Here is a 13,269-nt window from a genome sequence, read left to right as displayed (position 1 = left end):
CTAGCTCAAACAGTTCTCAGGCTAGCCATCTACACTAGTTGTATGCTAGCTCAAACAGTTCTCAGGCTAGCCATCTACACTAGTTGTATGCTAGCTCAAACAGTTCTCAGGCTAGCCATCTACACTAGTTGTATGCTAGCTCAAACAGTTCTCAGGCTAGCCATCTACACTAGTTGTATGCTAGCTCAAACAGTTCTCAGGCTAGTCATCTACACTAGTTGTATGCTAGCTCAAACAGTTCTCAGGCTAGCCATCTACACTAGTTGTATGCTAGCTCAAACAGTTCTCAGGCTAGCCATCTACACTAGTTGTATGCTAGCTCAAACAGTTCTCAGGCTAGCCATCTACACTAGTTGTATGCTAGCTCAAACAGTTCTCAGGCTAGCCATCTACACTAGTTGTATGCTAGCTCAAACAGTTCTCAGGCTAGTCATCTACACTAGTTGTATGCTAGCTCAAACAGTTCTCAATCTAGTCATCTACACTAGTTCTATGCTAGCTCAAAACCATATATAGCCAGCCATCTAAACTATTTGTATGCTAGCTCAAAGTATTGTCAAGCTTGCTATCTACACTAGTTATATACTAACTCAAAAGTGTTCAAGCTAGCCATCTACACTAGTTGTATGCTAGCTCAAAAGTGTTCAAGCTAGCCATCTACACTAGTTGTATGCTAGCTCAAAAGTGTTCAAGCTAGCCATCTACACAAGTTGTATGCTAGCTCAAAAGTGTTCAAGCTAGCCATCTACACTAGTTGTATGCTAGCTGAAACCGTTGTCAAGCTTGTCATCTACACCAGTTGTATACTAACTCAAAAGAGCTCATGCTAGCCATCTACACTAGTTGTATGCTAGCTACTGAGATGTATACTAGATCAGTTCTAAGTTCTAAGGTAGCTACTGAGATGTATGCTAGATCAGTACTAAGTTCTAAGCTAGCTACTACTGAGATGTACGCTAGATCAGTTCTATAAGCTAGCTACCAAGTTGTGTGCTAGATCAGATCTGAGTTATTAGCTAGCTGCTAAGTTGTATGCAAGATCAGTTCTAAGTTCAAAGCTAACTACCACGTTGTATGGTAGATCACTTCTAAGTTCTAAGCTAGCTACCGAGTTGTATGCTAGATCAGTTTAAATATAGCTACCAAGTTGTATGCTAGATCAGTTCTGACTTATCAGCTAGCTACCAATTTGAATGCTAGATCAGTCATAAGCTAGCTACCAAGTTGTATGCTAGATCAGTTCTGAGTTCTAAGCTAGCTACCAAGTTGTATGCTAGACCAGTTCTGACTTATCAGCTAGCTACCAATTTGAATGTTAGATCAGTCATAAGCAAGCTACCAAGTTGTATGTTAGATCAGTTCTAAGCTAGCCACCAAGTTGTATGCTAGCTCAGTTCTAAGTTCAATGCTAGCTAATACGTTGTATGGTAGAACAGTTCTAAGTTCTAAGCTAGCTACCGAGTTGTATGCTAAATCCGTTCAAAGCTAGCTGCTAAGCTGTATGCTTGATCAGTTCGGACTTATCAGCTAGCTACTAATTTGAATGCTAGATCAGTCATAAGCTGGCTACCAAGTTGTATGCAAGATCAGTTCTAAGCTAGCTACCAAGTTGTATGCTAGATCAGTTCTAAACTAGCTACTGAGATATCCACTAGATCTGCTCTAAGCTATCTACTGAGATGTATTCTAGATCAGTTCTAAGCTAGCTACTTAGATGTAAGCTATGTCATTTCTAAGCTAGTTATTGAGTTGTATGCTAGATCAGTTCTAAGCTAGCTACTGAGATGTACGCTCGATTAGTTCTAAGCTAGCTACTAAGATGTAAGCTAGATCAGTTCTTAGTTAGCTGCTGAGATGTATGCTAGATTACTTCTAAGCTAGCTACTGAGCTGTACCCTAGATCTGTTCTGAGCTAGCTACTGAGATCTACCCTAGATCTGGTCTAAGCTAGCTACTGAGATGTACACTAGGTCAGTTCTGAGCTAGCTACTAAGGTGTACGTTAGATCTTTTCTAAGCTAGTAACTGAGATGTAAGCTAGATCTGTTCCAAGTGAGCTACTGACTTGTATGCTGGATCAATTCTAAGCTAACTACCGAGTTGTATGCTAGATCAGTTCTGACCTAGTTACTGAGATGTACGCTAGATCAGTTCTAAGCTAGCTACTGAGTTGTATGCTAGATCAATTCTAAACTAGCTAACGAGTTGTATGCTAGATCAGTTCTAAGCTAGCTACTGAGTTGTATGCTAGATTAATTCTAAGCTAGCTAACGAGTTGTATGCTAGATCAATTCTAAGCTAGCTACTGAGTTGTATGCTAGATCAATTCTAAGCTAGCTAACGAGTTGTACGCTAGATCAGTTCTAAGCTAGCTACTGAGTTGTATGCTAGATCAATTCTAAACTAGCTAACGAGTTGTACGCTAGATCAGTTCTAAGCTAGCTACTGAGTTGTATGCTAGATCAATTCTAAGCTAGCTAACGAGTTGTATGCTAGATCAATTCTAAGCTAGCTACTGAGTTGTATGCTAGATCAATTCTAAGCTAGCTAACGAGTTGTATGCTAGATCAGTTCTAAGCTAGCTACTGAGTTGTATGCTAGATCAATTCTAAACTAGCTAACGAGTTGTACGCTAGATCAGTTCTAAGCTAGCTACTGAGTTGTATGCTAGATCAATTCTAAACTAGCTAACGAGTTGTACGCTAGATCAGTTCTAAGCTAGCTACTGAGTTGTATGCTAGATCAATTCTAAGCTAGCTAACGAGTTGTACGCTAGATCAATTCTAAGCTAGCTACTGAGTTGTATGCTCGATCAATTCTAAGCTAGCTAACGAGTTGTATGCTAGATCAGTTCTAAGCTAGCTACTGAGTTGTATGCTAGATCAATTCTAAACTAGCTAACGAGTTGTATGCTAGATCACTTCTAAGCTAGCTACTGAGTTGTATGCTAGATCAATTCTAAACTAGCTAACGAGTTGTATGTTAGATCAATTCTAAGCTAGCTACTGAGTTGTATGCTAGATCAGTTCTAAGCTAGCTACTGAGTTGTATGCTAGATCAATTCTAAACTAGCTAACGAGTTGTACGCTAGATCAGTTCTAAGCTAGCTACTGAGTTGTATGCTAGATCAATTCTAAACTAGCTAACGAGTTGTATGCTAGATCAGTTCTAAGCTAGCTACTGAGTTGTATGCTAGATCAATTCTAAACTAGCTAACGAGTTGTATGCTAGATCAGTTTTAAGCTAGCGACTGAGGTGTATGCTAGATCAGTTCTAAGCTAGTTACTGATATGCACGTTAGATCAGTTCAAAGCTAGCTACTGAGTTGTATGCTAGATCTGTTCTGAGCTAGCTACTGAGATGTACACTAGATCAGTTCTAAGCTACCTACTGAGTTCTATGCTAGATCAGTTTTAAGCTAGTTACTGATATGCTCGTTAGATCAGTTCTAAGCTAGCTACTGAGTTGTATGCTAGATCTGTTCTAAGCTAGCTGCTGAGATGTATGCTAGATCAGTTCTAAGCTAGCTACTGAGATGTACACTAGATCAGTTCTAAGCTAGCTACTGAGTTCTATGCTAGATCAGTTTTAAGCTAGTTACTGATATGCTCGTTAGATCAGTTCTAAGCTAGCTACTGAGATGTATGCTAGATCAGTTCTAAGCTAGCTATTAAGATGTAAGCTAGGTCATTTCTAAGCTAGCTGCTGAAATGCACGCTATGTCAGTTCTAAGCCAGCTACTAAGATGTATGCTAAATCAGTTGAAAGCTAGCTACCAAGTTGTATGCTAGATCAGTTCTGACTTGTCAGCTAGCTACCAATTTGAATACTTGATCAGTCATAAGCTAGCTACCAAGTTGTATGCTAGATCAGTTCTGAGTTCTAAGCTAGCTACCAAGTTGTATGATAGATCAGTTCTGACTTGTCAGCTAGCTACCAATTTGAATACTTGATCAGTCATAAGCTAGCTACCAAGTTGTATGCTAGATCAGTTCTGAGTTCTAAGCTAGCTACCAAGTTGTATGATAGACCAGTTCTGACGTATCATCTTGCTACCGATTTGAATGCTAGATCAGTCATAAGCTAGCTACCAAGTTGTATGCTAGATCAGTTCTATGCTAGCTACCAAGTTGTATGCTAGATCAGTTCTAAGCTAGCTACTGAGATGTATGCTAGATCAGTTCTAAGCTAGCTATTGAGATATACACTAGATCTGTTCTAAGCTAGCTACTTAGATGTAAGCTAGGTCATTTCTATGCTAGCTGCTGAAATGCACGCTATGTCAGTTCTAAGCCAGCTACTAAGATGTATGCTAGATCAGTTCTGAGTTCTAAGCCAGCTACCAAGTTGTATGCTAGACCAGTTCTGACTTATCAGCTAGCTACCAATTTGAATGCTAGATCAGTCATAAGCTAGCTACCAAGTTGTATGTTAGGTCAGTTCTAAGCTAGCTACCAAGTTGTATGCTAAATCAGTTGAAAGCTAGCTACCAAGTTGTATGCTAGATCAGTTCTGACCTATCAGCTAGCTACCAAGTTGTATGCTAGCTCAGTTCTAAGTTCAATGCTAGCTAATACGTTGTATGGTAGAACAGTTCTAAGTTCTAAGCTAGCTACCGAGTTGTATGCTAAATCAGTTGAAAGCTAGCTACCAAGTTGTATGCTAGATCAGTTCTGACTTATCACCTTGCTACCGATTTGAATGCTAGATCAGTCAGAAGCTAGCTACCAAGTTGTATGCTAGATCAGTTCTAAGCTAGCTACCAAGTTGTATGCTAGATCAGTTCTAAACTAGCTACTGAGATATCCACTAGATCTGTTCTAAGCTAGCTACTGAGATGTATGCTAGATCATTTCTAAGCTAGTTATTGAGTTGTATGCTAGATCAGTTCTAAGCTAGCTATTGAGTTATACACTAGATCAGTTCTAAGCTAGCTACTAAGATGTAAGCTAGGTCAGTTTTAAACTAGCTACTAAGATGAATGCTAGATTTGTTCAGAGCTAGCTACTGAGTTGCACGCTAGATCTGTTTTAAGCTAGCTACTACGTTGTCTGCTAGAGCAGTAAGTTCTAAGCTAGCTACTGAGTTGTATGCTAGAATAGTTCTAAGCTAGCTACCGAGATGTACGCTAGATCAGATTAGCTAGTTACTGAGTTGTATGCTAGATCAGTTCTTAGCTAGCTACTGAGATCAGTTCTGATTAAGCTAGCTACCAAAATGCACACTCAATCAGTCATGATTCATTAGCTGAATACTTAGCTCTAAGCCATTGTCTTTGTCTTTCACTATGATTTGAGCAAAGTACTGTACCCCGCTTCAAAGCTGATGCCACTGTAAAGTGAATTCTGCTATTGTGCCTTGGAGTCTGTTTACGGATTATCACAATAACTTCATGACTACATATTTAAGTTAGTTCCTGTAGCTAGTTATCCTTATTTCCGTTAGTTTGAATTTCATCCTATGCTTTCTGGGACATTGTGTACATTTCCTGTAGATTACAGTGTAAATGTATATCTTAACCCCTGTAAACTTGGCGAGAAATTCCATGTATTGTATTTTGATATTTGATAGTTTGTTCCGCTCTGGACCCTTTGTACCTTGTTCCTTGGTGTTGTTAATGCATTGCCATTGGGTAAATGTATGACAGACTTTGTACCTCAGGACAAGGTTGAGAGGCTCTAGGAGTGGATTGTTAGCTCTTTTTGCGAGTTCCTTTCTCAAACAATAGTTCTTACCAGAATTTCAGCCATAATTATGTTTAGCCCCGTGGTTTACCCAACAGTTCAAGATTCAATTCTCTGTTACATATTATAACCAAGCAAACCTGTCTTAACTTTACAAAGCTATAATCAAGCAAACCTTCCTCATCTGATTGGACCTTTCATAGGCCTTGAAACATTTCCTACCCATGAAACCTTTCCTAGCCCAGCAACCTTTCCTACCCCATTCAACTGTTCCTAGCCAAGCAAACCTTTCTTACCCCAGCAAACTTTCCTACCCCACTCAACCTTTCTTAGCCCTGCAAACCTCTCCTACCTCACGAAACTATTCCTATCCTATGAAACCTTTCCTATCCCAGCAAACCTTTCCTATCCCCGCAAACCTTTCCTATCCCAGCAAATCTTTCCTATCCCAGCAAACCTTTCATATTCAAATAAACCGTTCATATCCCAGCAAACCTTTACTACCCCAATAAACCTTTCTTAGCCTAGAAAACCTTTCCTACCGCAATAAACTTTTCTTTGCCGAGAAAACTTTTCCTACTCTATTTAACTTTTCTTAGCCCAGCAAACGTTTTCTACCCCATTCAATCTTGCATAGCCCTGCAAACCTTTCCTACCTCATGAAACCTTACTTAGCCCTGCAAACCTTTCCTACCCCGATAAACTTTTCTTAGCCCTGCAAACCTTTCCTACCTCATGAAACCTCTCTTAACCCTGCAAACCTTTCCTAACCCAGCAAACCTTTCCTACCCCGATAAACTTTTATTAGCCCAGCAAACCTTTCCTACCCTGATAAACTTTTCTTAGTCCAGCAAACCTTTCCTACCCCAATAAACCTTTCTTAGCCCTGCAAACCTTTCCACCTCATGAAACCTTTCTTAGCCCAGCAAACCTTTCCTACCCTGATAAACTTTTCTTAGCCAAGCAAACCTTTCCTACCCCGATAAACCTTTCTTAGCCCTGCAAACCTTTCCTACCCCGATAAACCTTTCTTAGCCCTGCAAACCTTTCCTACCTCATGAAACCTTTCTTAGCCCAGCAAACCTTTCCTACCCTGATAAACCTTTTTTAGCCCTGCAAACCTTTCCTACCTCATGAAACCTTTCTTAACCCAGCAAACTTTTCCTACCCTGATAAACTTTTCTTAGCCCAGCAAACCTTTCCTACCTCATAAAACCTTTCTTAGCCCAGCAAACCTTTCCTACCCTGATAAACCTTTCTTAGCCCAGCAAACCTTTCCTACCTCATGAAACCTTTCTTAGCCCAGCGAACCTTTCCTACCCCGATAAACCTTTCTTAGCCCTGCAAACCTTTCCTACCTCATGAAACCTTTCTTAGTCCAGCAAACCTTTCCTACCCTGATAAACTTTTCTTAGCCCTGCAAACCTTTCCTACCTCACGAAACCTTTCTTAGCCCAGCAAACCTTTCCTACCCTGATAAACCTTTCTTAGCCCAGCAAACCCCTCCTACCTCATGAAACCTTTCTTAGCCCAGCAAACCTTTCCTACCCTGATAAACTTTTCTTAGCCCAGCAAACCTTTCCTACCCCGATAAACCTTTCTTAGCCCTGCAAACCTTTCCTACCTCATGAAACCTTTCTTAGCCCAGCAAACCTTTCCTACCCCGATAAACCTTTCTTAGCCCAGCAAACCTTTCCTACCCTGATAAACTTTTCTTAGCCCAGCAAACCTTTCCTACCCTGATTAACCTTTCTTAGCCCAGCAAACCTTTCCTACCCCAATAAACTTTTCTTAGCCCAGCAAACCTTTCCTATCCTGATAAACTTTTCTTAGCCCAGCAAACCTTTCCAACCCCATTAAACTTTTCTAAGCCCAGCAAACCTTTCCTTTCTTAGCCCAGCAAACCTTTCCTACTCCGATAAACTTTTCTTAGCCCAGCAAACCTTTCCTACCTCATTAAACTTTTCTTAGCCTAGAAAGCCTTTCCTACCCCATGCAACCTTTCATAGGCCAGCAAACCTTTTCCAGTCCAGTGATCTTTGCCTTGGTGAATATGTGTTCACCCAGAAAGCCTTTCCTGAGTGAATGTTACTTTTGCCTATTGATGTGATCATGCAGAAGGGATCATGCATTCTCAGGATGCCCAGTTTTTTCTGCAAAGGTGGCACTGCATGTGCAAGTGATCTTGCATACCAGAAATCTTTCCTGCCACACCAATACTTTCTTTCTAACCTTGCCATTCTTTGAACCTAGGAAACCTCTCATGGCTTATCATAACCTCTGAGCCCGAGACCTCTATTTGTCAGCCTAGCACAGCCAGACACATCTTCATTAACCCTTGAAACTTCCCAGCCCAGCAATCCTACTAGCCTAGCCAGCAAACCCTTTTTTCATCAGAAAAAACTTTTGTTAACCCATGAAACCTTTCCTAACCCAGCAAACCTTTCTTAACCTTTCTGAGCCCAAGACCTCTATTTGTCAGCCTAGCACAGCCAGACACACCTTCATTAACCCTTGAAACTTCCCAGCCCAGAAATCCTACTGGCCTAGCCAGCAAACCCTTTTTTCGTCAGAAAAAATGTTTGTTAACCCATGAAACCTTTCCTAACCCAGCAAGCCTTTCTTAACCTTTCTGAGCCCAAGACCTCTATTTGTCAGCCTAGCACAGCCAGACACACCTTCATTAACCCTTGAAACTTCCCAGCCCAGCAATCCTACTAGCCTAGCCAGCAAACCCTTTTTTCGTCAGAAAAAACCTTTGTTAACCCATGAAACCTTTTTCTAACCGAGCAAGCCTTTCTTAACCTTTCTGAACCCAGCAAACATTTATTAGCCTTGTAAACCTGTATCAACGTCCCGAAACTTTTCTAGCCCTGTAAAAGTTTCAGAAGCTGGCAAACCTTTCTAAGCCTGGCAAAACTGTGTTGACCCTGGAGACTTTGCTTAGCCCAGCTAACCTCTGTTAAAGTGTAGACATCCGTGTCTCCCAAGCCCCAAACCCTGTATCCCGTGTCTCTTATAAACTCAGGAAACTATGAATCAATGCTTTTCTGGTTGGTAACTGTTGGAGAAATGGACTTGAGCTAACATACATGTAACTATGTAGCTAATTATATGCTAATTATGTAGCTATTGCTAATTATCCTATGTTATGTTATATCTTGTAGCCGTCCATAGCTACGGTAAGTTACATTTTAGCTCTCTTCTATTTGTAGACTGTTAGCTGATAAGATGGTGGTAGCTTAGACCATCTTGTTAGCATGTATGTTAGCCAACTAAGTATTAAATGTAGCTAAGATAATTAACTATACTGTAAACTTGAATACTTTATCTGCTTGTTTTTTTTCACACATATTATTGGGTGCTTTTGCATTTTTTCATACCTATTTCAACTTATGTATTTTGGTTGGCAACTGATGGCTGTTCAGTCATAAAAAAGTTGCGGTTTCTTTTTTCTTGTAATGGTTTGGGTGACGGCACCGTTAGTGACAATAAACAAAGCAGAACATTTCCAAGTTTACAGTTTTGTAAGTGTTAGTGTAATTAGCATGAAGAAGCTAAATATCTAGGTCAGATAGTTATTAAAATATATGTCAGATAGTTATAAAAATCTAGGTTAGATAGTTATAACGATCTACATGTAGGTCAGATAGTTATAAAGATCTATGTCATATATTTATAAAGATCTAGGTCAGATAGTTATGAAGATATATGTCAGATAGTCGTAACGATCTAGGTCAGATAGTTATAAAGCTTAAGTTATGTATTTAGATTTAGTCGATATTGCAACTCAAATATCTATTCAGTTGATATTTTTAGTGTCTTGAATACTGGAAACCCTTTTATTTTCGTGGCCCTATATGTTCGCGATTACAAAATTTTCAGATTTTGCGTCCATTTATTTCTCTGAATGGGTGCATTTTTCGAATGAAAAGACATAGGAGTTGAGTATTTTCGTGCAATTGTAACCCTTTCAGAAAAATCCGAAAAAATATCATGCTCTCGAAAATAAAGGGGTTTACAGAGAACGATACTATAGTATTCAGTATGTTAGTGAGTCATTTCTTTAGCTAGTTAGCCTTTGGACACCCTGTAGAGCTGTAGTCTAATCAGTACTCAGCTAGTTTGACACAGCATAGGTGCTGTTTAGAATAGATTTGGTAATTTCAGTTAGCTAGTGTAGATTACTTTTGAAGTGAGTAGGATATAGTACCCTCAAGTTTAGTTGGTGGTGTCCAGATGGTTTGGGCTAGAGTGAGGGGGTCAAATTGGTGATGAGTAAGGAGTGATGAAATATTCATTGTACAAGTGTGAATATGGTCGATGTAGCTGTGACAAAATAGGGACACCTATTGGCAACTTCATGTAACCTAATCTGGCCTACCTGGCTCCAGCCTGTAGTGTCCTTTTAAAAGAACCACTGTAGCTCTGTGGCTCTGTGTTTTGGGATCCCATGACAAATTAAACAACGACCATTTATCGCCAATGTCCAGGGTATTTAACTAAGGGTGGATTCACTCTTTGGTGCCGACCATCACCATCCGATGTGCTATAAAAATCTGGTAAGCCTGTCCAGTTTTTGGATGGAATACTTCGGGAATAGATAATTTGTGGTCCTGAAGTTCTGAAGCTTCTTCCCAATACCACGCACTATTCAATGGTGACAGCCAATTAAATGGATGGGTACCAGATTGTTAAGTAGATAGCTATTTGTTATGATAGTTTTGTAGCAGAAGGTTATTAGTAATCAGTTATGTCAGTTAATGCTACTCTACTAGTTCGAAGTAACGTCCCTCTTTGTGCCCAACATTCACAGTTTACTAGAATTTGGATACTCATGCATTCGCAAGGTGCTTCAAATACTCCCATGTTGGGTTTATAGAGGTCATGCAGTGATGTCATTTCGGCATCCCTTTTGGAGGTCAGTTCTGTCCTTGACCCTGCTGACCTTGACGACAAAATGTGCTGTGCGTGGATAATGTCTTGGTTGATGTTGTCAGACTTCAAAACAGCCAATGTTATGCTGAAAACAGAGTGTGTGACCTGGGTCAGTGATGTAAATTTGACTTCCAGAATGACATATTTTCTGCGATGATGTCATGTGTGCAACCTCTATTGCCTATACATATAAAAGACATTTGTTTAAGGATCTAAGCTTGTGTATTTTGCAGCAGGGATGGACTTGAATCATGCCTCTGTAGAATGTAAAATCACTTGGTCCAAGGGATGTTACCTCTGACAAGAACTGTAGCTGCTATGGTTAGAATTCAAGCTAGCTAGATCAGCAAGTTAGCATTTAGCTTTTCATCTTAGTTAGCTTACCTGAGCTTTATGTTTAAGTCTATTAGTTAATTAGCAACCCTTAATTAGTTAGAATAAGCTATTTTGGCTAGCCAGTTAGATTCTCAGTACTGGTGACAATAGCTAGATGGTAACTATTTTGATTAGCCAAGTAGTTAGTTTAACTTAGCTAGCTTTGGTCAGTGTGTCCATTCAGCTAGCTATCCTTATATTTGGCCAATGTTAGTCAACGAGTATGTTGCTATGATAGTTAGCTAACATTTAGCTCTGTTAGTTGTTAGCTAGGCTAGTGACCCGGTAGGACTTAACTCTGTTAGAGAGATAGAATTTAGCTAAGATAGTGGTATGGTAGAGAAAAGTTATGCTAGTGGTATCATTATGATAAGTTAGTGGTAGGATTAAGTCATATGCTAGTCAGTTAGATTTAGATATGTTAGGGAATTTGTATTAGCTGTTAGCTATGTTACAGAGTTTGCATTTAGCTAGGTTGATAGATTTTGGATTTAGCTATGACAGTGAGCTAGAGTTAGCTGCAGTGTTAGTGAGCTATAGTTAGCTAGGTTAATGTGTTAGATTTAGCTATGTTAGTGAGTTAGACTGAGCTATGTTAGTGAGTAACACTGAGCTATGTTAGTGAGTAAGACTGAGCTATGTTAGTGAGTTAGACTGAGCTATGTTAGTGAGTTAGACTGAGCTATGTTTGTGAGTTAGACTTAGCTATGTTAGTGAATTTGACCTAGTTAGGATCTAAACTATATTAGTGAGTTAGCCATTAGCTGTTTTAGTGAGCTAGACTTAACTATGTTAGTGAGTTAAGATTTAGCTATGTTAGTAAGTTAGACTTATCTACTTTAGTGAGCATGGACCAGATAGCATCACAATGTTAGAGTGTAGCGGTCTAGCTAGCTATATTATGTAGACAGCTATGTTAGTCGATATCTGGTTAGATCCATAAGGAGGTGTCAGTGGCTGCTACCCAAGAGTTAGAGTTTAGCGAATGTTACACCTGTGCCGCATTGGTTGGGGTAATTCTGCAAACTACTAGCCAGTAGAAAAGAGTTAGCAAGCTATGCTAATGTTTAAGCATTATTGATAATCAGTTGCTATTTGGCCCTCTATATAGTCAGATGTAACGTAGCAGCTTTTGGTAGTCAGTCAGAATATAGCCAGCTACGATAGTAAGTTGTAGAAGTAGAAAATAGCCATCTAAGTATAGCATACTAATAAACAGTTGATACAGCCACGTTAGTTGTGTAGAATTCAGTTAGCTAGAACATTGAGTTGGAATTAGCCAGCTATGACAGGTAGTCGGTGTTTAGCTAGAACAGTCTGTAAGAATTCTGCCAGCTAGGTCAGTCAAGAATTAGCTAAACTAGTCAGCTACCAGTAAAGTAATCTTTTCCAAGCATTAGCTAGAATAGTCAGTGATAATTTAATTAGTCAGCTATGTTATTTGGTCAGAGTTTAGCTAGAATAGTTAGTGAATTGTCCGAATTTAGCTAGCTACATGAGTCAGTTAGAACTTAGCCAGATATGTTAGTCAGCAGAATATAACCAGCTGTAATTACGAGTCCGCACTTAGCCAGCTATGTAAGTCAGTCAGCAATTAACAAGCTAAGTTAGTCAGCCAGTACTCAGCCAGCTATGTTAGTCAGTCAGCATTTAGCCAGCTATGTTTAAAGTCAGCAAACTTCAGCCAGCTACATCACTCAGTCAGCATTTAGCCAGCTATGTTAGTTGTTGGAATTTAGCCAGCTACGTTAGTCGGTCAGCATTTAATCAGCTATGTTTTGTCAGTCAGTATTAAGCCAGCTATATTAGTCAGCAGAGCATAGCCAGCTGTGTTAGTCAGCAGAGTTTAGCCAGCTATGTTAGTCAGTTAGAATTTAGCAAGCTATGCTAATCAGTCCATATTTAGCCAGCTATGTAAGTCAGTAAAATTCAGCCAGCTATGTTAGTCAGTTAGCATTAAGCAGCTATTTCAGTCAGCAGAATTTAGCCAGCTACATCAGTCAGCAATTAGCAAGTCAGCCAGTATTCAGTAAGCTATGTTAGTCAGTCAGCATTTAGCCAGCTATGTTTAGTCAGCAGAATTGAGCCAGCTACATCAGTCAGTCAGCATTAGCCAGCTATGTTAGACAGCAGAGTTTAGCCAGCTATGTTAATCAGTTAGAATTCAGCCAGCTATGTAAGTCAATTAGCATCAAGCAGCTAATTCAGTCAGCAGAGTTTAGCCAGCTATGTTAGTCAGTTAGAATACAGCCAGCTATGTTAATCAGTCCATA

At 39.7% G+C, this 13,269-nt stretch overlaps 1 protein-coding gene across 9 annotated transcripts in view; it reads left to right on the top strand.

The window, feature by feature from the left end:
- Positions 1-13,269, top strand: part of LOC135493197 (protein Fe65 homolog) — a 152,247-nt gene that overhangs the window by 124,782 nt on the left and 14,196 nt on the right. For 7 of the 9 annotated variants that reach the window (XM_064780272.1, XM_064780273.1, XM_064780271.1 and 4 more), the window contains one exon: positions 8,851-8,865. The exons of the other annotated variants lie outside the window; for them this stretch is intronic. In XM_064780272.1, coding sequence (XP_064636342.1) covers positions 8,851-8,865 — 15 coding nt within the window. The remainder of the gene's footprint in view (positions 1-8,850; positions 8,866-13,269) is intronic. 9 annotated transcript variants of the gene reach the window in all.

Source organism: Lineus longissimus, chromosome 9 (genome assembly GCF_910592395.1).
Source record: "Lineus longissimus chromosome 9, tnLinLong1.2, whole genome shotgun sequence".
NCBI lineage: Eukaryota > Metazoa > Nemertea > Pilidiophora > Heteronemertea > Lineidae > Lineus > Lineus longissimus.
This window is presented reverse-complemented; position numbering and strand designations above follow the sequence as displayed.